General features: G+C 38.1%; 1 protein-coding gene across 4 annotated transcripts in view; it reads right to left on the reverse strand.

Moving 5' to 3' along the window:
* The window catches only part of LOC150087353 (uncharacterized), a 521,069-nt gene that overhangs the window by 382,365 nt on the left and 113,246 nt on the right, over positions 1-25,458 (reverse strand). For all 4 annotated transcript variants that reach the window (XM_090371151.1, XM_090371150.1, XM_090371149.1 and 1 more), the window contains exon 6: positions 16,908-17,281. In XM_090371151.1, coding sequence (XP_090227277.1) covers positions 16,908-17,281 — 374 coding nt within the window. The remainder of the gene's footprint in view (positions 1-16,907; positions 17,282-25,458) is intronic.

The raw sequence follows: 25,458 nt of genomic DNA on the forward strand, positions 1-25,458 counted from the left end.
ATTCACTAACCATTCCTTAATGATTACTCTTTACAGTGCATAGTTCCCCAAATCAAATTAACTATAACAATGGAAGATCGTTGCCAGTCCCTGAATTTTTCCAATTCCCTTTCATATATATTCATTTTATTCAAAAAAAAAAAAAATTGAATTTTCACAAATTTTGTATGTGGCATATCTCTGAAGTAAAAAAATTTCACACAAGGAAAGAATTTACAGGAACTCCTCGACTTACGTAATACTCGACTTTACAAGTTTTGCTGGCCAGTGCAAACTTTAAAAAATCGTGGAAACATATTTTGCATCCCATAGAAATAAATGGAGGTATCATGAAAATAATGTGAACCCAATAATACATTTTTTTTTTTTTTTTTTTTTTTTTGTGTGTGTAATTTGTTCCAAGTCCTTGGAAGTTGAAAATTTCACTATATTACTAAAATATTTATAAATAAATCTTTATTGTGAAGTAGAGTTACAGCACAATATCCCATCACGGCGACGAGCGCCAGGGGTTCACATATAGCAGTTAGGGAAAAGATAAGTACAGCGTACAAATACAAAAGGCTATAAAATACAGCGAACACATACAAAAGGTTACACAATACCGATCACAAATGCAATTTTCCCCCTGTTATATACAGAAATATATAAAACTTGGCAATATATCAGGGTTCAAGGGCCTTGATAAAGTTGTCTGTCCTTGTTACTTATTATGCTCTCGATGTCAGCATCCACACGGTTGAGAGCAGCGAGAATCTGCTTGGGAAGATATCTCTCAGTGAGTACAAGCCTGTTGCGGTGAGCCACGAGTGCTGGTACTGACCATAGGCTTGTCTGTGGAATCCTCCAAGAGCAAGCGTTCCAAACATTTGGAGATGATATATGGCCTGTGATGAGTTTGGCCGTGAAGACCATCCTCTTTTCCATGATCAGGAACTTCATCCTCTGGATGTCGAGTGCTTGTGCCATCATGGTGGTTGTGGTAGCGGGAGGTAGCCGAAGCTTGTTATTGGCCCACTTCAGTAACCAGTATTCAGCAGTGTACACCCGCTTGAGGTTTGTATGTGCAGCAGAGACCCATATTTCTGCACCATAGAGAATGGAAGGGGTAGACGGTGGAGGTGACAAACGTTTTAACAGTGACAGGATGTCAGACATGTAGCAGCTGCTGCTTTGAGATCCACCGTAGACGAGAAAATTTGGTACTGATTTTGTCGATCTGGTTGACAAAGGACATCTTTTGGTCAAACAGAACACCAAGGTTTGTGCGAAAGGGTACATTAGGTATTCGTACCCCTGCGAGTGAAACGTTAAGTACTGTCGGCATGAATTTAAGGGAGAATATAACCTGAGCAGACTTCAGTGGGTTGATTTTAGATTGAAGTTTGCCAGGTACAATTCTAGATCCTTAAGTTGGGAATTGATCCTGTTGCTGAGCTGAACGGGGTTGTCGCCAGGGTTAATTTGAGTCAGCAGTTTGAGGTCATCGGCATAGCATAGGAGACCATTCGTTGAGGCAATAATGGGCACGATGATAGCTGTGAACAGGATACCAGATAGAACACCCCCTGCGGTACCCCTGTAGTAATGTCGCAGGATAGGGTGTGTTGTTGCTGATGGAGAATAAGTATTCTGTGACAGAGAAGAGATTTCAAAAAAGCACAGCATATCACCTTGAGTGTGAAATTTCTCCTTAAGTGGGAGGAGCAAGGCCAGGATTGACACTGCACCAAAGGCTGCACTTATGTCGAGATATGTGGTTGCTAGCTCGGCTCTTTGTTCGAATGCTGATAGGATGCATTCAGTGGTGGCTGCCAGGTTAGTGATTGATGATTTTCCTGCGATAGGATAGTGGATTTCAGGTGGTCAGCCTTTTTCAAGGGTTTTTAACAGACAAGAGGCAACTGTTATGGGTCTGAACTGGCTGACGTTTGTGGCAAATTGGTTTTTAAGGATGGGATACACTCTGTACTCCATTGGGGTGGGAAAAAATGCTCAGCGAGGCATCTGTTGTAGATCGAGAGAAGAGGATCTATGATGAAGGTGCTCAAGCATTTGATCGTTAAATTATGGAATTCCATCCTCCCCAACAGTGGCTGTCGTTGGAAGGGAATTGATGGCACGTATAAGCTCCTGTTTCGTGATCTGGATAGTCCCTAGGACATCTGAATGGTTTTCATAGTCAGGCTGGAAAACTGTAAAAAAGGCGATTCTGCCTTGATAATTTTTTTTTTTTTTTTTTTTTTTTGGTAGTTGTTGGCGCATGGCTTCTGTGGCCATAGTGCACCTCGCAAGGTTTTTTGCAGTACTTTGATCCAAGCCCGAGGCGGGATTCGAACACGTGACCTTTGGGTTGCCAGGCAGGCACTTGACCCACCCGGCTAGCCCGGTCGGCATTCTGTCTTGACTGCCATTTGTAAGCTTCCATTTCTTATGCACGACTTGTTTCATTTTGAAGCTGTTGTTGAGGTCAGCAGTCCACCATGATCTGGAACGGGGAGTTACTGTTACTCGTTTGGTGGCAGCATAGTCGGTGATGGATTTAATCAAGTTAAACAAGAGTGTCATTGCAAGGCTGAGGTCGCAGTCAATGAGGACATCCCAAGGAATGCAAGATGCTGCTTCTACACAGAGTTGAGGATTAAGATATTTAGGTGCTGAAACATATTTGACTCTTTTGTTGTAATGATGTTGAAGTTTGGCACCTGCAATGACCATGTCAAAACTATAGACTGGTGATTGGACAGGAAGAATGCGATGGGATCATCCTCAGCTGTGCATGGTGTTGAGGGAAAAGCGAGATCCAGTCGGTTCAATCCCCTGGTGGGGTTCTCATTGACCCTTGTCATGTCAATGGATTTGAAGAACTCACAGAGCCTGATAAAGAGGTGATGGCGGTTTGGAGGTAGGTTAAAATCACCACAAACAAGGTGTTGTGCAGACGGACAAAGATGGTTTAAGAGCCAGTTCCCTAGATCTTCAATAATTTCAACTGTATGCCCTGGGGAATATACACAGATGCAATATGAATTTGGCTGGAGTGGAAGCGTAGCGAGACTATAATTGCTTTGAAAGCTTCAGTTGTAGTTGAGATCGAATTCTCATGAAAATAGGGAGGTGTTGTGCAGTATGGCTACTCCACTGCCTCTAGGTTGCTCTCTGGAGGCAGACAACATGTGGTAACCAGCAATAGCTGAGCAGAAGAGTGTGTCTTGATTAGGTTGAAGCCACGTTTCTGCGAGGCAGACCACGTCAGCGACCTGGGAGAGGAAGATCTGTTCTGCCGAGTCTAGTTTGTTCCTATTGGACCTGATATTTTGTAAGTATACCCCGATGACAGGTGTTCGACGAACTTCCGTCCTGATTGGAGGTGTCCTGAGTTGGCATGTTCGCGAGCGAACGGCACGACTTCCTTAACGAAAAATGGACTGGTATTTTATGGGGACCATAACATAGGGGACTCAGAATACTCTTATCATGGCGGGGTGGTGCTTTAACTGTGGGGCTTGGCAAAGCAGTGGTATGAAAGGAGGAGTGCTGAGATCTTTGGAAGTTGTCCAGGAATGAGTCCAGTCAGCTGTGGGTGGTGATGTTGCCGGCTTGGTTTTGGTGCAGAGGTGGAGGTTGGGGAAGGTGACTGGTTCTCCTATTATAGAAGGGTCGAATAATGGTGCCAATAGGCCAGATAGATTCGGTTCCAATTAAACTGAACAGGTCTTGTGTGCATTCAACCCTGAACGATGCGCAGCGGGAGTTCCTGATGTGAAGTTGCTGCACCTTTAGTCGAAAGTTTAGTTGATCACGTAGAACCTCAACAACATGATTTGCTGTGGTATTTGGGGCTAAGCGAGATATGAAAAGTCCACTAGAGGGTCTGGACTTCTGCCGTCTGGGAGGTGTGTGGGATGGCTGCAGTTTGGAGTTGGTCGATGTACCAAGTCGAAGCCATTCGCGTGAAGCTGTATTTGTTCGTTGGCTCACTCTGAAGGTCATACGTGTACTTTCCTCTGGTTGCATAGGATAAGATGGATTTGCAGTGGGGTGAACTGGGAGTGGAAATTGTAGTGTGCAAGAATCCGCTGGTTCGAATATTGAATTCACTCCGACAGAGTCCCAGGCTTTGTGAAGATGAGAAGTGCGAGTGAGGTATGACGGGACAGGCATTGTGAGAAGTTGGGTGTGAAGTTGGAAATGACTTTTGCCTCGTTGGCATAGAGGTAGAGAATTCGTTATTGCAAGTAAGAGAGTTTCTACATGCGGTGCCATTGACCACTGGTGGAGCCTGCTTCTGTAATTGTGGAAACCTTTCTTTTGTTGAGTGGTGATTAACATTAGTTGCCCTTTTCCCTTTAGTTGGTAATCTTACTTTTGGAAATCTTACAATCTTACCATCTTAATCATCAATAAGGCCTGGGTGGAAATTACTAAAAGTTGTTTAAATGGTCCATGGAAGAAAATATGCCCATGGCATGTAAAAGGCTTTGAAGGATTTGAAAAAGACTAATCATATGAAGAGGTTACAGATAAGATTGTAAAGGTTGCAGAGCTATTTCGGTTGGAGGTTGATGACAAATATGTGGAGGAGTTAACAGAAGAAGAGAAGGAATTATCTAACAAAGAACTTATTGACTTGCAGGCAGCAATAGTGAAAGAAGAAAATTCTTACGAAGCTCAGGATGAACCAAACGAGGAGCCAAGACGCTTCATCACCAGAGAGATAGCAATGGCATTTCGTAAAATTGCATCGGCAATGGTGAGATTTGAGAAGATGTATCCTGACAGCGAACGATTCTTAAAAGTTAACAGGTGGATGAACGATATGCTTGCTTGCTACAAAGAAATGTACAACGAAAATAAAAAGCCACCATCCAGTCATCCATTAATATGTTCTTTCGTAAGGTTGAGCAGCCTACCCGTTCTCCACAGCCCTCAACCTCCGCAGCGGCGTACTTATCAGCTGAAGACGTCGATTCTGGCAATGATGTTCAAGAGATAAAACTTACTGACGTTATGTCTGTCTCCTCTCTTATTTTGTAATTTTATAATTTTGAATTTTTTTTTTAAATTGCAGGCTTTTGTAATTTTTCCTGTGCATGAGATAAAAAAAAAATTGAATAAATGCAATAAATAATTCCATTTACACGTTCATTAAACATTTCTTTTTTGATTCAATCAATTCAGCGAGCACAGTAGCGAGTGCTGCACAAGCATGGGGGAAATTCCAACTTATGTAAAATCCAACTTACATAACGTTTTGCAGAACGCAACCCGTACGTAAGTCAGGGAGTTCCTGTACTTTTTTATATTACGAATTAGATAAAAAATATACTCCATCAGAACGTTTTTCTATCTATAAAAAAATGGGAGCGGATGTGTTCTCTCTTTTTTTTTTGCATGGAATAACTATTCCATGCAAAGAGTAAATATGGAAAACACAATCTTTTCATTTCCCATAATTGCAGCTGTGTTATTCTAGCAACCTGTGAGGCTGACCTGTAAATGCAGATCAGGTATCTTTTTCAAAAGTACTAATTTGAATTTTTCTGATTCTACACATTATAACTGAGAAATAGCAAACTATGTATAGTAAATATGATTTTCAGAATAGTATGAGCATGCAAATTATTTTCAGCTGTCTTACTGCAAGCCACAGGTAGCAGCATCATGTACGTGCCAGAGACAACACACAGTGGCTGACCAATTAGTTACACTATAGAATTAGTTCAAACATGACAAAACAGCTGAAGGATGTTCATTCCACTGGTATTTTTCAATTTGTGAACCGCTATTGTATTATTATTTTTTATTATATATATATTTTTAGTTGTTAGAAATAGAATTTTTCACAATGCAGCAACAAAAGTAATGAATATTCTTGAAAGTGGGCCAAATATTTTAGTACCATTTACAAGATGAGTCAAAATAATTTCAGAATATTCATGTGGGCTTTTAACAGATTAAAAAAGAGATGAGAACAAATTACAAGATGCTTTGTTCAAATCGCAAATTTGCATCCACATATCAAAACCAGACCATTTTGATAAACATATAACAAAACGAATCAATGAATTTTATTCTATAAGAAATTAAATCTTAAATCATTTTTGAGCAAAAAAAAAAAAAAAAAATACATTGCAAACATGTTATGAAAATTGCAGAGATACACGGCTCAAATTAATAATCAAAGAACAGGAAGTTTTTTTCCCCAAATTGAAGTGAATAGGAATTCTCGTTTGACATGGAAACTGCAAGTGGGGACGAAACTGATTTATAGGACCAATAAATCAAGCTCATTTGAAAAAGTGAAAACCTTAAATGCATAATATTCTTAAATAATACAAAATTAACCTAATACAGTCAATTCCGGTTATTTGGGACACATCGGGAGTAGTGCATTTTGGCTCGATTAAGCAGCTGCCCCAATTATTTGAAGTTTCATGTAAATAGTTAAAAAATACAATGGAACACCGCTTTACAATTGGTTCACTCACCATACAATCAAATCACGTTACAATGAACTCACCATAGTAAAGTACCGTTTTCACTAGGCGATGTAGTATGCGCTGGTCATTGTGATCACGTTCGTAAACTGAATTTTAATTCTATGTGATTCTAATTAGCAAAAATAGGAGGAATATTATCCACAGGCTAAAAAAAGTAAAGATATATTAAGCACGAATTTACCCTTTATTACCTTACCAATTAAAAAATTAAATGATACATGAAAATCGGAAGAATATATGTGATAATCGGAATAATTAATACGTACTGTAATATGTACATACTAACTAGTTGACATTTCAGTTCACTGACATTTGTGGGTGTGGGTTAAAATTTAAAACAGTAAATAGATAAGTAATCAATAACAAAGAACATGGCACACACGAATTGCAAGTAACATGATACGCGCAAGTGAGAACGGAGTAACACGTTATGAAGCTTTAAATATAGGAATGAAGAGAAGATTCTGAAAATTAATTTTTTTATATGATTGAAGATTTCATGGAAGTGTAAACACATTTCACCATAATAACCCACAGAATTCCAGCTGTCAGTATTACTGCAAATTCAATAAGATTAGTCAGGAGAGAAATATTCTGCCATAAACTTCCATGAAACATTAAAAAAGGTGCCTTAAACAGAAACTAGCTCACATCATATTTGTTCTGGCAATTGCTGTGTGTGACATGTCTCATCTACATCTGCACCCCTTTTAGATTTCAAGTGACACTAACTTTTCCAAGTACACTCATGAGTAGACATTGATTATAAGCACTAAAAAACTGGACAAATATGCATTAAAATATAGTAAAATATGCACTATAATTTTTACATTTATTACAATTAATTGGAACACAATCTACAGTGGAACTTCTCTATTACGAACTTCTATTTAACGAATTTCTCTATATTACGAATTTTTTCGCAAAACATTGCACCTTGAAACGAAATTACATGTAAAATTAACCCCATATAGCGAAGTGTTAGTCTCTCTATAACGAATTTTTAAAAATATACGACCTCCTTCCCTCCGAAATTACGCATTAGCATCTGGAATTAATCATTCTTTTAGTGAATACTTGTGGTCATTGATGCCCGTAGGAAGGTCTTTGTTTCATTTTTGTTACAGTTATAAAACCAAATGGGTTTTCTTAAAAGTGGTCATAAACTTTACAATAAATAGGATAGATTTGTAAATTGATGTTGGCTCAGGGGAAAACGAAATTCGCTGCGGTAAGCCTTTAGCGTGCTGCGGCGGCAATACATAGAATGATGCCATAGTCGATTTTTAGTAACGAACGCCTACTGAGTGACATTCGCTTCTCACCTCAACCGTACCACGTGACCTTCCTGTCAATCATTATATGATATGTCCGTTCTCATCTAACTGGACTGGGGCGCCTCCGTAGCCAGGTGGGAAGGAGCAGCAGTGCGTAGCACATGCTTCTTGATTAGACCGGGGTTCGAGCCCGTCACCACCAAATACGGAGTATGCGGAAAGGTCAAGGAATGACCACCGCATATCCCGGAGCAATATGGCCTTAGTTGCTAATGCTCCTAAAAACCAAATAACAAACAAACAAACAACTAACTGGACTCCTAGTAGATGGTTTTCATGAAAAAAAATTTTTTTTTTATTTAGTTCTTTTAGAACAATTTGTCATCAATCACATAGGCTATATTATATGCTCTTGTATTTTTTTTTTTTTTTTTTTTTTTTTGAAAGTAACATACAGCATACATTAAAGGTAAATTTTATATATGAATGAAAGTCGTATATTTCTTCAAAGTGATTGATAGGAAAAGTCACGTGATATTGTTGAATTGGCAAGCAAACGTCATTGAGTAGGCGGTACCTGTACTAACAATTCACTATATGGCCAGTGCAGCGAAGTTTGCGGTGTATGTATCGGCAAGAGCTACAGTCCAGTGATTTTTAAATTTGGAGAAAAAATGTCGAAGAGAAAATGTTTAAGTATTAATGATAAAGTAAAGATTCTTCATGATATTGACCAGGGTTTTAAGAAAAAAGATATTGCGGAGAAATATGGCATACCTGCAAGCAGCTTATCTACTATTTTAAAAAATCGAGAATCAATTTTAAATGCAATTGAAGGAGCAGCAGACAAGAAGCGAATTAAGTTGTGTATATACGAAGATGTTGATAAAGCTGTTCTAAAATGGGTGCAAATGATACGTGAAAAGAATATACCAATATCGGGTCCAATAATTAAGCAACAAGCTCTGAAATTTGCACAGTCCCTGGGACATACAGAATTTAATGCGAGCACTGGGTGGCTAGATAAATTTAAGAAGCGCCACAGAATTGTGGAAAAGGTTATTTGTGGAGAAAGTGTTAATGTAAGTGAAGAAGATTGCAACAGTTGGAGGAACAATACCTTAAAGAAGATTTTGGAAGAATATGAACCTAAGGATGTTTTTAATGCTGACGAAATGGGTTTATTCTTTAAATGTTTACCGAATAGAACTCTTGCTTTTAAAGATGATAAATGTTTTGGCGGAAAACAAAGCAAAGAAAGAATCACTGTGCTAGTTGGAGCAAATATGACAGGAAGTGAAAAATTAAGACTTTTAGTAATCGGAAAATCAAAAAACCCAAGATGTTTTAGAGGCACAAAATCTTTGGAAGTTGACTACACCTTTAATAAAAAAGCATGGATGACCAGTGATATCTTTGAAGACTGGATATTAAAACTAGACAGGCGTATAACAAAAGAAAAAAGGAAAATCGTGTTGGTAACTGACAACTGTCCAGCACATCCTGCCAGTATTTCTGCCAAACTTAAAAGTGTGAAGTTATTGTTTTTACCACCAAACGTGACGTCAAAACTCCAGCCAATGGACCAAGGCATAATTAAAAATTTTAAATTTCATTATCGAAAGAGAATAATAATGAAGATTGTCAATGCGTTATCAGAAAATAGAAACTTGGAAGTTACAATTAACCTTAGAGATTGCATCTCTGAACTGGCAAAAGTTTGGACAATGTCACTGAATACACTATTCAAAATTGTTTTTCGAAAGCGGGATTTGCATTGAATGCAGAAGTCGAACATCAACTGGATGAACAAGATTAACTGCCCCTTTCACAGCTGAAAAACTTTTGGAAAATATTAGAATCGTCCGGAAACATCGAAAATGAAATAACACTGGATAGTTATGTTTATGTAGATCAAGACCTGACTACAACAGAACATCCAAATGAAGATGAAATACTGCTGAACAGTGTTAGACACGACCATGATCACGAAGAAATTAACGATGATGCTGAAGACACATCAGAACAACCCGTAGAAAAGCCAACTCGTGAAGAAATGATTAACGCTTTTAAAACGGTTCGTATGGGTCTACAGTTTTGTGAAAATGTTCCTGATAATGTTTTTAATGCTCTGAACAAATGTGAGGTTTTCTTTGAGAATCAGACATTTTTTAATTGTACTGTGCAAACGAAAATTACGGACTTTTTTTAATTTGTGATACTTACTGGTGAAAATTGTGTAAGCGTAATTTAAATAAGTGTTTTTGAAATAAAATACATTCAAAATAAATGTAGATTCATTTTCATTTTCTAATTAAATAACAATTTCTAATAAAAAAGATTCTCTATAACGAATTTTTTCGCTGGATTTATAGAATTCGTTATAGGGAAGTTCGACTGTATTTGTATTCAACATGTTATAAAGTAAAACTGTTTATGAAAAGTTAACATCTTTTTTAAAAGTTTTCCTATTCAAACTCACATTTGGAGTAATTTTTGTTACAATAGGAAATAAATTTCTCCAAGTGGTCCATTGTAAATGCCATATTTGTCGGCTTATAAGATGCACTTTTTTCCCCTTATAAATACCTTATAAAATCTCCCTGCATCTTAGAAGCCAAAAGTGGCGATACAACACATGCGCAAAACTGAGAGTTAACATCTGGATAACTACTATACATTAGTACACTTTTCAGTAATTACCATGTTGTTGGAGTAACAAGTGAATTTCAGTTATACATTTAAGCCCCTAATCAATGGCAGATGCATCAAGAAGGTAAAATTATACTATTAAGCTAAAAGTAGTACAATATGCCAAAGAACAAAGGAATGAGCAGCAGAATAAAATTTTGGAACACCACCTATGCCAAAGACGATTCGTCAATGGAGGAAGCAGGAAGTTTTATTACAAGAAGCTAATAAAACAAAGTGCAAGCTTCGTGTAATTCTACCTAAATGGCCAAATTTGAAAGAAAGCTTGTGTAGTTGGATAACAGAACTTAGAGATCGATTTGATTGTACTGCAGTGAGTACTAAAATGATAATAGTAGAAGCGAACAGCTGATATTGGGATACACGACTTGAAAGGAACTGAATCTTGGTGTTATTGCTTCATGAAAAGAAAAAAGGTTAAGTTTATGCACAAGAACTAGAATAGCCCAGAGAATGCCTGCTGAGTACAAACAGAAAATATTAGATTTCCATAAATTTGTCCTTAACGTTAGAAAATAAAGCAACTATGAACTTAGCCAAATTAGGAATATGGATGAAATTCCTTTGACTTTTGATGTGTCATCTAATAAAGCAGTAAATCTGAGAGGGCAAAAAGCTGGACATGAAAAGACACTACACTGCAGTTTTAACTTGCTGTGATGATGGAATCAAACTTCTGCCAATGTTAAATTTTAAAAGAAAAACTTAACCGAAAGATAACCTGCAAAATGGAATTCAAGTACTTGTAAAACCGAATAGATGGATGAAGAATGTATCAAGGATCGGTTTGTAAAAGTTTGGTCCAAGCATCCTGGTGGACTACTGCATAAAAATACACTACTAGTATGTGATCAATTTAGAGCACGTAGGACTGAAAACATCAAACAACTGGCCGAAATGATGAACACAGAATTGGCAATAATTATGCGTGGCTTAACTTCCCAGTTACAGCGATTAGATGTCAGCATCAATAAGTCATTCAAGAATAACATGTGGGAGCAATGGAATAAATGGATGATAGAGGAAAACCGTGATACAAGGCCTACGGGAAGGAGGAAACATCCATCAATAGCACAAGTGTGTGAATGGGTGCTGAAGTCATGGCACGATGTTAAGACAAACTGTGGTCAAGTCTTTTACAAAATATGGTATAAGTAATGCGATGGATGGCACTGAAGATCATTTATTGTATGAGAGTGACGGTGATACTAGTGAAGAGGATGATGATGATCAAGTCAGTAATGAATCTGAAGTTGAATAATACTAAAATAATAAGAGTAATAATTCTATACCTTTCTTTATTGGTTTTTGGGTTTTATTTTTATTGAATTTTCAATTTCCATTGCAACTATGATACATTTTTTTCAAAAGTTTTTTTTCTTAAATTTACCGTTCCAAAATTAGGGTATCTTCCACACCACAGCATCTTATAAGCTGACAAATACAGTATATGGCATTTATTGTCCAAAAAAATTTTATACACAGAGAATGACCTTTCTACTTCTATGGAAGTGACCAGACTATTTAAAAACATGAGCATCTGAAGCCTCTACTTGAAATGGAAGTTCATTTCCTTTCCCATTAATGAATTCCTCTATTAAAGTGTAAAATTCTGAGCTCTTTTTTAAAATATTATTGTATTTTCTTCTTATTTCTTCTCCTATGTCTCCAGGCAGGGCTGAAATTTGCAATTCAACTTTTTCCATCTCTCCAATTGCACTGCTCAAAGGAAGTCCCCACTTTTAGATTCAGTTATAAAACTAGGTAGCTGGCTTAAATGGATCTGGAGGAACAATAAATATTTTCTATTTAAAGACTCAGAAAGTAATGCCTTACCACCAATACCTGCTGAATGCATACTATCCAAGGAACCAAAAAATTATTTTATAGAATAAAAATTTTTAGCATTGTGAGAAATGGATCAGGTGAGAGAGGATGAGTAGGAAGTATATTTCAGTAAGTTTCTATTTTCAAAGGCACTTTTGACAAAATCTTTTTTATACTAGAAATAAGTTTAATTTCAACAAAATTTTTCCAAATTGCCTCTGCCAACCTATGCAAGCCATGGGCTAAGCAGGTAACCTGGATCAGATTTGGGTAGAAAACTTGTAACGCACAAGCGGTTTTAATCATATGTTAAGCAGCATTACTAAGAAAAATGCAAACTCTTTCCCTATGTAGGAGTCAATTCTGGTCATAACTACATAGAATCATTATAAATTCTTGCTATTGTAGAGGTAACTCACTTTTTCAAGGGCATTGGCAAGCAAGTAAATTCAGACAGTGGTTCTGCGTCTAATTTTTCAACATATAAAACATTTGTGGCTGCAATATAGTGGCCACAAATGTCTGCTGTTTCGTCAACAGACATCCAAATGTAGTTTTCTCTAACATCTTGACAAATTTTGCAAATGATGTTATCAAAAATAGCTTTAAGGTAATTCTTTCTCAGGGTAGACTCATCAAGAATATTTGATTTATACAATATTTTTTCAAATTTTGCTTGAAGACTTGTTTAAACTTATTGAAAGGGACAATGCTGCTTACTACGGCAAGACAAATCCTTTGAAAATAACTTTTCTCTTCTTTTGAATAAAAGTGGCTGCTATGGATAGTTTTCCTTTGCTTAATGGCATGCTTGGCCACCTGTCGCCATTATATTCACTTACACCTGATGTGGCACTGGTCGATGAGACTGCACAAGGTATCCTCTGGTGTCCCAGGCCACCTGGACTGTGAAGGATGTCCTGGAGTTTGGCAATGGAGTGAGCCCATGTGTGTGGAATGGCAAATGCTTTGTTTCACCATATCCCACAAATGTTCAGTGGGGTTGATACATGGGGAATTTGGCACTCAAGGGGGCACATGAAATGTATGAGTATGGTCTTTGAATCATTCCTGCACAATTTGGACCTTGTGACAAAGGATGCCTTGTTGAAAGAGTCCAGTGTCACCTGGATACATAGGCACTATTTAGAGCAAAACATGGTCTAAAACAATCCCGAAGTAGGATCTGGTGTTGAGGCAAATGTACCCATTGATATCCATGAAAACATTCCTCAAACCATGATACTACTGCTACCAGCCTGTTTTCATCCAACCATGCAGTCTTGTTATAGTGCAGTCAAATAATGGCACTTATTTGACTGCTCTGTCAAATAAGTGCCATTCGATCAGCACAATGGAGCCAGAACTTTGATCTATCAGACCAGGTGAATCTTTTCCAGTTGTCAATTGTCCAGGAATGGTGCTTTCATGCCAATGCAGGTAGAGGTGTGTGATGGTTGGTTAACATGAGCACAAAAACAGATAGCATTATTGTGTTCTGTGCTTTTTGCAAAAAGAACATTTTGCAACATTTTGATGGCCATTTCTCTTATGTGGGCTGTGTACAAACAAAAAAATTCCCTAGATCATGAAATTTTAACAAGTGGACACAACTAAAATGATAAAAACTTAATTAGGCATTTATCCATACATTGGTAGCAATGGACAAATTTATCACTAAGAGCATTGCTCTTGTTAAAATGTAAACAATGCTGTTTTGGTATGTTATGGATGATCCTATAAGTTGTCCAATGATGATTTTCCATTATCCATAATTACAGAATACACATTCTAAACCATTTCTTTCACACATCTATTACAAATTTATTTGCCTTAGACCAACTACATTTACTAGACTACACCATTACATTAATGCTTCCACAACAGTGTAATTTGTCACTTAATTCTTTCCACGTGTCAAAGTTTGTTAACCTCTCTCACACAGAGAATTTAATTACATGGTGTGTCTCAATTTCACAAGTCTGTTATTTGACAAAATGTCAAAAATGTGAAAGGAAGAAAAGTTGCAAGTCAGGGGTTTCCAATCCAGTGTTTCCAATTTTTTTTTTTTTTTTACCTGGAACAAGCCATTATTGCACTAGCTTCTTTGTGCATGAATAGTAAAAAGATGCTGGCTATGTTGCTTCTCTGAGATGAAGGAAAAGAAGTATTTATATGGAGAAGTATTCTACTTCTCCATATCCTTCTCCAGGATATGGAGAAGTAGAACTACACGAAAGATAAGAATTATTTTGCAGAGAAATGTTTCTGAGCACTGTAATTATTGATGTATTCAATAAATACCAACTGACACCTTTCACTATTTGTCTTTCCTGCATTACCACTTCTCCCTACTCTGGAAACACTTGCCTCTTTTGAAGAATGTCAAAAGTGTTAATGTCACCAGTACCTTTAACTATTGGTATGCCCAGACGGTAGCACAATGCTGGGTAAAAAATTCCAATATATTTCAGACTTAAAAACCAGTGGTTTGCAACAAATTACCCTTCTTTCATTTTCAGTATTTTGTCAGACTTTTCCATTGTAAACAGATTTATAGGATACCCTATATTATTTGTGCTAAGCACAAAGCATTGCTAAACATCTTAAAATTAAATTTCAGATTCAGTCAGGTTTCTGATATATCTATGCAGAAACCCATATTTCCCAGTTCTTGGGTAATTAATGCTTTGAGTGCATACATTTTTACATGTTTTTCGTTGTTGTTATAAAAATTTCACAACACAAGGGCAACTATGGCCAATACGTGTCTGTCAGTGTCATTATGTTCATTTTAATCATTTATGGATGGATATATCAGAGTGTATTTATTATTCCTAGATGTTTAATATATATAAAGAGTTCATTTTGGCAGTCAATGCTATGTGGGTACATTTTTGTGTACTAGGTTAAATCATTCAATTCAGGTATGTGCTGCTATCTTTCATTCACTTATAATCAATAGCTAACAATTTTGATGGACAGCAGGATGGGGAAAAAATTTTTATAAATGGATTTTAAAAGCTAAAATTTAGAAATTTTAACTATTATCCACTTTGCACTTACAAAAGCCAAAATTCTCTGAAATTTCAGATGTGATGACATGAATCAAGTTACACAAAGAGATGTAGAGGATGTTAGGCAATCAATTCAAAATAAGAAAATTACTATTTAATAAAACCTAAGTAGGAAGTTTATTTTTACAAAAATTTTATATACAGTGGATTCCGGTTATTTGGGCCACCGGTTAATCGGGGCAGCCATTTATTTGGGGCAAATCTTAAAAATCAGAAACCAATCGAGAAAATAGCCAGGGTTTACTTCGCTTAATTGGGACAGCATGCCATTTAATCGGGGCAGGAGACTGCAGCACTGGAGATTACCTTATGATTGTCTCCGACAGTACCACATGGTTCGGTCGAAATTCTGGAGGTCCCAACCATAAAACAATTAGCAGTCACCTGTTTATTGGGCTTTTCTGTTAGTGAAATCTATCATAAACGGACAGTAAACTTGATCTTAGTGAATTTGCGATAATACCGACAGCTGGAAATCTGTGGGTTATTATGGCGAAATGTGTTTACAGTTCCATGAAATCTTCAATCATATAAAAAAATTAATTTTCAGATCTTCTCTTCATTCCTATTTTTAAAGCTTTGTAACTCGTTACTCCGTTCTTACTTGCGCGTATTGTGTTACTTGCAATTTGTGTGTGCCATGTTCTTTGTTATTGATTGCTTATCTTTTTACTGTTTTAAATTTTAACCCCCACCCACAAATGTCAGTGAACAGAAATGTCAACTAGTTAGTATGTACATATTACAGTACGTATTAATTATTCCGATTATCACATATATTCTTCCGATTTTCACATATCATTTGGTAAGGTAATAAAGAGTAAATTTATGCTTAATATATCTTTGAATTTTATAGCCTGTGGATAATATTCCTCATATTTTCCCTAATTAGAATCGCTGTTTAATAGAATTAAAATTCAATTCACAAACATGATCACAATGACCGGCGCTTACTGCACATCGTATAGTGAAGGGTACTTTACTATGTTGAGTTTGTCGTAACGTGATTTGATTGTACAGTGAACCAAGTGTGTGGGGGGGGGGGGTTCATTGTATTTTTAACTATTTGCATGAAACTTCGGATAATTGGGGCAGCTGCTTAATCGGGCCAAAATGCACTAGTTCTAATGTGCCCAAATAACTGGAATGGACTGTATAAAGAAATCAGCTTGTTATGTTATTGTTTGTTATTTTGGTTTTTAGGAGCATTAGCAAGTAAGGCCATATTGCTCCAGGGATATGCGGTGGTCATTCCCTGACCTTTCCGCATCCTCCGTATTTGGTGGTGACGGGCTCGAACCCCGGTCTAAATCAAGAAGCGTGTGCTACGCACTGCTGCTCCTTCCCACCTGGCTACGGAGGCGCAAGGAAATCTGCTGCACACAGATCACTGATAGTGGAAAACTCATTCCTCAAAGGGTTAATTTACAAAATTATGATTTTATATACACTTTACATAAAAATGAAGGAACAATTATCAAGTTAGATATTTCTTAAGAAACAGGACTTACGTAAGCAGGCATCATTGCCCTGAACTGTGGTGGTGGGGGTGGAGGGTGAAATCCTGAACTTGGTCCAAGCTGACCAGAAACTCCAGGTCCAGGAGGTTGAGAGGAACCTATCACTGAAGCTGTTGTTGTAGATCCAGTGGTAGTAACAGCAGGTGTGCTGTTGGGAGGTAAAGGTCCTCCTCGAGATATGGTGGGATATGGCCTCTGCTCTCGTAGATGCTGAGATGGTGGTAGTGACTGGGATTCTGGAGTAGCCTGTTGGCCGTTCACGCCACTGCCACTGTTCAGTTGCTGGCTTCCGGCTAGTGCTGACTGTTGCAACTGCTGAGGCTGCTGATGTTGCTGAAGGGTTCCCCTGCCCCAGCTTCCCTCTGCTATAAATTAAAAACAAGCAGTATATATTTTACAAGCGACAGTACAGATATGCACACTTATACAAGTTAATATCATGATATAAAATTAATACATTTCCAATTTTCATTTCATGTAAACTATACAAAGGATCTCTTACATTCATTTCTTGTTTTCACCTCATTTAACAATGTACAATACCGAGCAGAAGAAACCAATGAAAGTAATGTAACATCAATCAAATGAAAATAGTAGGACTGCTTTTAGATGAAATATACACATTATCAAAATCTGCTGCTTTGCAATCAAGGTGAGGTACTACTATTAAGTGCAATACCTTAAGACACTCCTACAACAAAATTAGACTTAAAGTTTACTTATGAATTACTAGACAATTCATATAACTGTACACCTTAAGATCAGTTTTCATTACATTATTGTCATAAATTTGTTGAGGGAGAATTGTCTTTCTGAAGACAGAAACTTCTGAGCAATGAGAGGAAGTTCTTTATCATTACTATTTTTATCTTTGAACTGAATCTCAGATGTTTTTAATATAATAAATGTGATAGCGCACATTTGATAATTTAAGCAGCATAACAGTCAGTAAGCACGAAAACGAGTGAACTCAGCATTTACTGCTACCTACTACTGTTTGGTGCTGTGTGTTGGAGAAATGGAGTAGGAATGGAAATAACTTAAGATTGAAAACAAAAACTAGTATGTTTGGAAATGGAAACCAGTATTGGCAATTCTTTGTTCAGTGAATGTTAGCGGGCAGTTCAGAAGAAAGAGTTGTGGCCTTTCTTAACATTAATGTGGCTTAATAAGTTTTGTGTTTTCTCTTTTTAAAGGGGGGAAAAAATTACATTTTTGTTAACAAGCATCATTATCACTAGAATGGATAGCTCATACTGCCAGGAAAAAGAATTTTCTTTTGAAAAAGCAGAAGATCATCATCATCATCAGCCATTTTCAATCCACTGCAGGATGGTCTCTCCAGAAACTTTACAGTTCCTTCGGTTTTGTGCAATGGCCATCCATTTACTACCCACAAACTCATGAATTTCATCTGTCCATCTCCGTTGTTGTGTTGTCTTCCAGGTTTTCTTCTGGCTTCTCTTCTCTTGGGTAGCATTCTGTTATTCTCTTAGTCCATCCGTCATGTCTTCAAGTGATGTGTCCTGCCAAAGACCATTTTAGTTCTTTGGTTTTGATAAGACTGTCCTTTACTTGAGTTTGCTGCCTAATCCATGTGTTTCTCTTCTTATCTAACAGTCTGATTCCCAATATAATTTGTTCCATTCTTCGCTGTGTCGTTCTCAGCTTCTCTTTCATTCTTTTGGTGAGTGCCCAAGTTTCACTTCCATAAGTCATGGTGGGGAGTATACATTGGTTCATTATTTTACATTTCAGACAAATTGGGATATTGCTCCTCAGTATATGACTATATTTCCTGAATGCTATCCATCCAAAATTTATTCTTCACTTGAATTCCAACCATTTATCATTATTACAGCTAATAACTTGTCCCAGATATGACTCCACCTTTTTCAATTACTGCTCCTTCAATCATCATTTTAACTGATTAAGATTTTCATCTAATTCTTTGGGATAGTGGCTTATGACCACGATCCCAAATGGAGTGCCTAAACCAAATCGTAAATGGTTTAGGTACTCTCCATTCTCATTGACTCCTTTCTGCAATGTCTAATCTTCTTCAAGGGCAGCCGTAAACAACTTCGGAGATATTGTCTCCCCTTGTTGAACTCCTTTTTCAATTTTAAATTTACTACTGTCTTTGTCCAGTCTAATAAAGGAGGTAACATTCTCATATATTTTCTTCAAAATCATAATATATGGAGTATATATGCCTTGTCTTTCCAATGCTCGAAACATTGCCTTATACTGTATGGAGTCAAATGCCTTTTCATAATCCACAAATGCCAGGCATAATGGTGTTTTATATTCAGTTGCTTTCTCCATTAGCTGTGACATTACATGAAGGTGAGCCTTAGTTGAGAATCCTGTCCTAAAGCCAGCTTGCTCTTTCAGTTGATTCAAATCAAGTATTCTTTCTAATCTGTTAATAAGTAGAAGATAAAGCCTATTAAGAAACGAGATATTTGCTTACTTGTCAATAAAGTTTCCACAGATAATTTTGCTTTTTCTCACTCAATAAATGGAAAAATACAGCTGACTTTTATAAATGGGAAGGTTTTGTTTTGTCAAAAAAAATAAATAAATAAAAAAATAAGTAGAACACTAAATTAAACTTAAAAAAAAAAAAAAAAACACCATCAGAAAAGAAAAGGAACTTTAATGCTGCAAAAAGATACTTGTTGAAACGAGTATACATATTTAATTTTTTATTATAAAGTGATTTCAAATTCCATTCACCATGGTTCGGCTTAGGCCCAGGGAATGGCTGAGCTTAATGGATACAAATGAAGTTAAACTTTTTAGTACTGAAAGAAAAATTCCACCTGGTTTCCCATTGTGACAGGGTCAACAAAAAAAAAATAAAAACACACACACACACCACCTTTCTTTTTAACAGACACGCCATACAAATAATAATATTCATCTTCAAATAGCAGTCAACCAGTCTGGTGCAATGTCAGACCAGAGCAGCAAAGAAAAAGGCTCAAGATAATGGGAGTGCTGTGGCTCAGGGAACAACTGAGGGGGGGCATTGCCCTCTGAATCAGTCTTAAAATGCACTGCTTGCTTGATGTTTGTGGAGCAATCGGGTATGGGACATGATATTGCCATGGGGGATGTGTGTGTGTGTGTGTGTGTGTGTGTGTGTGTGTGTGTGTGTGTGTGTGTGTGTGTGTGTGTGTGTGTGTGTGTACGATGTAAGGAGTGTAAGGAAATCAGGCGACAACTCAACGTTGTTATGGGCCTATATGAGAGGTTGAAGGACAGGGTGGATGCCCTCTAAGGATCTAAATTGAGGGGCCCATCAAGCTCTCAGCTGCCCACAATGCCAGAGCTTGCACTTTGGTCATCAGGCAAAACAGCAGCAACCCCCAAGGCAGAATACGCTGGTCCCACAGGAACTAGTGACTCGATTGTCAGGTGATTGGTGACTCGATTGTCAGGGAAACGGGGAGCATGCTTTGTAAAAAGTATAGGTGGAACAGGACCAGGGTATGTCTGCCAGGGGCAAAGGTTGATGATATTGTAGAGCAGATATCATCTTTTAAGGGCACAAAAGGTGATATAGTTGTACACGTTGGCACTAATGATATTAAGAGTAGGAGACTGGCAGAATTAATTAACAAGTACAGGTCACTATTGAAAAAAAGCCGTGAATTAGGGTTGAATTTGAAAGTATCTGCAATTCTGCCCAGACACAATAGGAGGGCGTATATGATGAGAGCCTTGTTGATCAATTTTGCCCTGGAAAGACTGTGCAAGGCTCAAGTGGTAGAATTTTTTTCAGCCTGGTTTGTACTTTCTAACAGGAGAGACTGCTTCTACAGGGGATGGGATACACTTAAATAGAAAGGGTGCAAGAATATTTGCTGATGATATCGAGGCAGTGTTAGGTAGGTCAGAAAACTGCTAGCTTGGGGGGATACAAGGACTAATAGATTAACAGTAGCCACTGGCAGAGGTGAAGGTGATCCTTGCACTGCTTCTATTGGAATGACCAGCAGCCTGGAAAACAAGATGCGCGGTATTTCAGAGCCTGCTGGGAGTCATTGCAGTACTAGTAACCACATGGGTTGTGTTAGGGTAGCTAAGAATAGGAACAGGTGCATGTATACTTGCATGTACACCAATGCTAGGAGTTTGGTAAATAAATTTGATGAATTTGGGGTACTGCTCAAAACATCAAAGGCATATATTGTTGGGATATCAGAGACGTGGTGTCACACGTCAATAAGGATTGCAGAACTGGAATTTGGCGAGTACAATGTCTACAGAAAGGATAGACAGGATAGGAAGGGAAGAGGGGTTATGTTATTAGTTAAGAAACACAAAATCCAAGGAAGTCGACATCGCTGAACAGTGCAGTGTCGGGTCTGTTTGGTGTGACATAAGCATTGGGAGATCAAAATTGAGTAAGAGTGTGCTATAGGCCTAATGACTCTGATGACTATAATAAGAAACTGTACAGGGAAAGAGTGGGCCAGTAAATCAGTCTTATAATGGGGGATTTTAATTTCCCAGATATTGACTGGAATTTGTGGATTGGTCACTCTCACATTAGCAAGGATTTATTCGATAATTGTTTTCTACATCAGCAGAAAATTTGGGAGGCAACTAGAGGGAGTAATACTCTTGACCTTATTATCAGTAGTGATTCTTCATGCATTGAGAATCTGCAGATAAAGGAGCCACTAGTCGGCAGTGATCACAGTGTGCTGAAGTGGGATTTACTCAAAGATGTAACTACCATCAAGGGTAATGGGAAGGGTTTTTGCTATCGTAAATGCGACTTCGATGGGCTGAGACAGTATTTAAATTCTACACGGTGGAACCAACTGATGATGTTACCAACAACAAATTCAAAACAAATTGGAGCAGTGTGGCATTGGAGGCAAATTGCTGCTATGGATAAAGGGGTGGTTGAGGGGGAGAAGACAGAGTGGTAATCAATGGACACTGCTCATCGTGGACTAATGTAATTAGTGGATTCCCTCAGGATTCAGCATTGGGTCCAACATTGCTTTCTGTATTTATAAATGATATTGATGATGGTATACAAAACTTAACGTTCAAGTTTGCAGACAATACAAAGGTTGGCAGGGTTGTTAAGGACACTACGGACGATATGCTGCTGCAACAGGATCTGGAAAGGTTGAGCAGATGGGCTGAGAGGTGGCAAATGAAGTTTTACATTGACAAATGTCAAGTACTACATATGGGAAACGGTAATCCCAGAGCAACGTAGCAACTCTGTGGTACTACACTGACAGTGGTAGAAAATAAAAAGGACCTGGGGGTAATTGTGCAGGCAGATATGCAGTTCTCTGAGCAGTGCAGACCGGCGGCAAGAGTAGCTTGTGGTGTCTTGTCAATGATATACAGAAATTTTTCTAGCAGGGATAAGGAGGTGATTTTTCCCTTGTATAAGGCAATGGTTACGCCACACCTTGAGTACTGTATACAGGTCTGGAGGCCTCATTTCAAGAAGGATGTAGAGCTGCTGGAACGAGTACAGAGAAGGGCTACAAGATTAGTGAATGGAACAAAGGGTTGCTCTTACGAAGAAAGGGTTAAGTTTTGCAAATTACAGTGTCTGGAGACTAGGCATCTGCGAGGTGATCTGATAGAGGTGTATAAAGCCTTGAATGGTTTGAGCGTGCTCAATGCCAATGGGATTCTTCCTTCATCCGGGAAAGACGGATGTAGGATAGATGTACGGAAATTTGTCTTCAGCCAGCAGGTAGTTGGTTGGTGGAACAGACTTCCATCCCTTGTTGTGGATGTTGATAGCCTAAATAAATTTAAGGCTTGGCTGGACAGGTATTTCAAACGAATGGAGGGGTGAGGTTGAAGTGTTTTTTTTTTTTTTGGCTGATGCTGCATAAGCTTGCTTTCTTGCATCATATGCCTCTATTGCACTTGGTCATCACGCAACACAGCGGCAACCCCCAAGGCAGATTGCGCTGGTCCCAAAGGAACTAGTAGTTGTTGGTGACTCTATTGTCAGGGAAACGGGAAATATATTGTGTAAAAAGGATAGGTGGAACAGGACCAGGGTGTGTCTGCCAGGGGCAAAGGTTGATGACGTTGTAGAGCAGATATCTTTTAAGGGCACAAAAGGTGATATAGTTGTACACGTTGGCACTAATGATATTAAGAGTAGGAGACCAGCAGAATTACTTAACAAGTACAGGTCACTGTTGAAAAAAAGCCGTGAAGCAGGATTGAATTTGAAAGTGTCTGCAATTCTGCCCAGACACGATAGGAGGGAGTATATGATGAGAGCCTTGTCGATCAATTCGGCCCTGGAAAGATTGTGCAAGGCTCAAGGGGTAGAATTTTTTTCAGCCTGGACTGTACTTGTTAACAGGAAAGATTGCGTCTACAGGGACGGGATACACTTAAATAGAAAGGGTGCAAGAATATTTGCTGATGCTATCGAGGCAGTGTTAGGTGGGTCAGAAAACTGATAGCTTGGGGGGATACAAGGACTAATATTAACAGTAGCTGTAGGCAGAGGTGAAGGTGATTCTTGCACAACTTCTATTAGAATAAGTAGCGACCTGGAGCGAGGGGTGTTGGGGGTTTCAGGGACGGATGTCAGTCATCGTGAAACAGGTGGGTATATCGGATGTGTTAGAGTGGCTGGGAAAAGGAATAGGTGCATGTATACTTGCATGTATACCAATGCTAGAAGTATAGTAAATAAATTTGATGAATTTGAAGTGTTGGTCAAGACATCAAAGGCGTGGTGTCACCCAGATATAAGGAATGCCGAACTGGAATATGGGGAGTACAATGTGTACAGAAAGGATAGACAGGATAGGAAGGGAGGAGGTGTTATGCTGTTAATAAAGAAAAATATAAAATCAAAAGAAGTGCATCCAGTTGATATAGATGAACAGTGCACTGCTGAGTCAGTTTGGTGTGACATAAGCACTGTGAAAGCAAAAATTAGAGTAGGAGTGTGTTATAGGCCTAATGACTCAAATGAGTACAACGAACAATTGAACAGAGAAATAGAGTGGGCTAGTAAATCTGAATGTCTTATAATGGGGGATTTTAACTTCCCAGATATTGACTGGAACTTGTGGGTTGGGCACTCACACACTAGTCAGACTTTTGTGGATTTATTGGATGATTGTTTTCTGCAGCAGCATGTTCGAGAGGCAACCAGAGAAAGTAATACTCTTGATCTGGTTATCAGCAGTGATCATTCATGTATTAGGAATTTGCAGATAAAAGAACCACTAGGTTGCATTGATCACAGTGTACTGACGTGGGATTTGCTTAAAGATTTAATTACCATTAGGGGTAAAGGAAAGGGTTTTTGCTTCCATAAAGGCGAGTACAGTGGTCTCCGACAGTTTTTAAATTCTGTACAGTGGGATCAACTGACGATGTTACCAACAGTAAATTCTAAGTGGGAAGCATTCAAGGAATTAATCGTGGAAGCTACTAAAAGTTTCATACCTATTAAGAAATATTGTTCAAGGTTTAGGCCTAAATGGTTGTCAAATGAACTAATGAGACTCATAACAGAGAAGAAAAATGCATTGGATGCATATAAATTATCAAGCGACTCAGAAGCCTATGGCAGATATAAGTTGATCTGTAATCAGGTCACAAAGGAGGTTCGGCAGGCGAAGGCATATTACGAGAAATCCATGGCAAAAGATGCTAAGAAAAACAGCAAGGATTTCTTTACTTACATAAACTCTAAAAGGAAGGGGTTGAATCAGATTGGTGCACTTGACATCGATGGTTTGACTGTTGATGATCCTGCTCAGATAGCAAACAAACTGAATGAGTATTTTGCATCTACATTCACACGTGAGGAATTATTAAGGTTTGAAAATGGCAGAAGGTTATCAAATTGTAGCAGGGTGCTTAATGATCTTGTAATAACTGAGAGCAAAGTGGAAGAGAAATTGTTGAAGTTAAACGCAAGAAAAGCACCTGGGGTGGATGGGATCTATCCAGTTATATTAAAGGAGGCGGCAAGGCAACTAAGCAAACCCTTAGCCATAATTATGAGAGCATCCTTGGACTCAGGGGAGGTTCCCACAGACTGGAGATGTGCAAATGTATCCCCAATTCACAAAGGGGGATCGAAGGGTGACGAGAGCAATTACAGACCAGTTAGTTTAACTTCTGTTCCGGGTAAAATAATGGTGTCGCTGGTTAAAGATGCATTGCAGGATCATCTAGACAAGACTGCAGCAATAATTCAGACACAGCATGGGTTTGTTAAGGGAAAGTCTTGTCTGACAAATTTGATAGGATATTATGATGTGGTTACAAAGGAACTGGATGCAAAAAACAATTTTGATATCATATATTTGGATTTCAGGAAAGCTTTTGACACTCTTGCGCATGGAAGACTATTGTACAAATTGGAGCAGAATGGTATTAAGGGTAAGTTGCTACAATGGATAAAAGGATGGTTAAGTGGGAGAAGACAGAGGGTGGTAATCAATGGGTGCTGCTCTTCTTGGACTAATGTTATTAGTGGAGTCCCACAGGGTTCGGTGTT

This window comes from Mastigoproctus giganteus, chromosome 4, assembly GCF_048544385.1.
Source record: "Mastigoproctus giganteus isolate SK-2022 chromosome 4, ASM4854438v1, whole genome shotgun sequence".
NCBI classification, from domain to species: Eukaryota; Metazoa; Arthropoda; class Arachnida; order Uropygi; family Thelyphonidae; genus Mastigoproctus; species Mastigoproctus giganteus.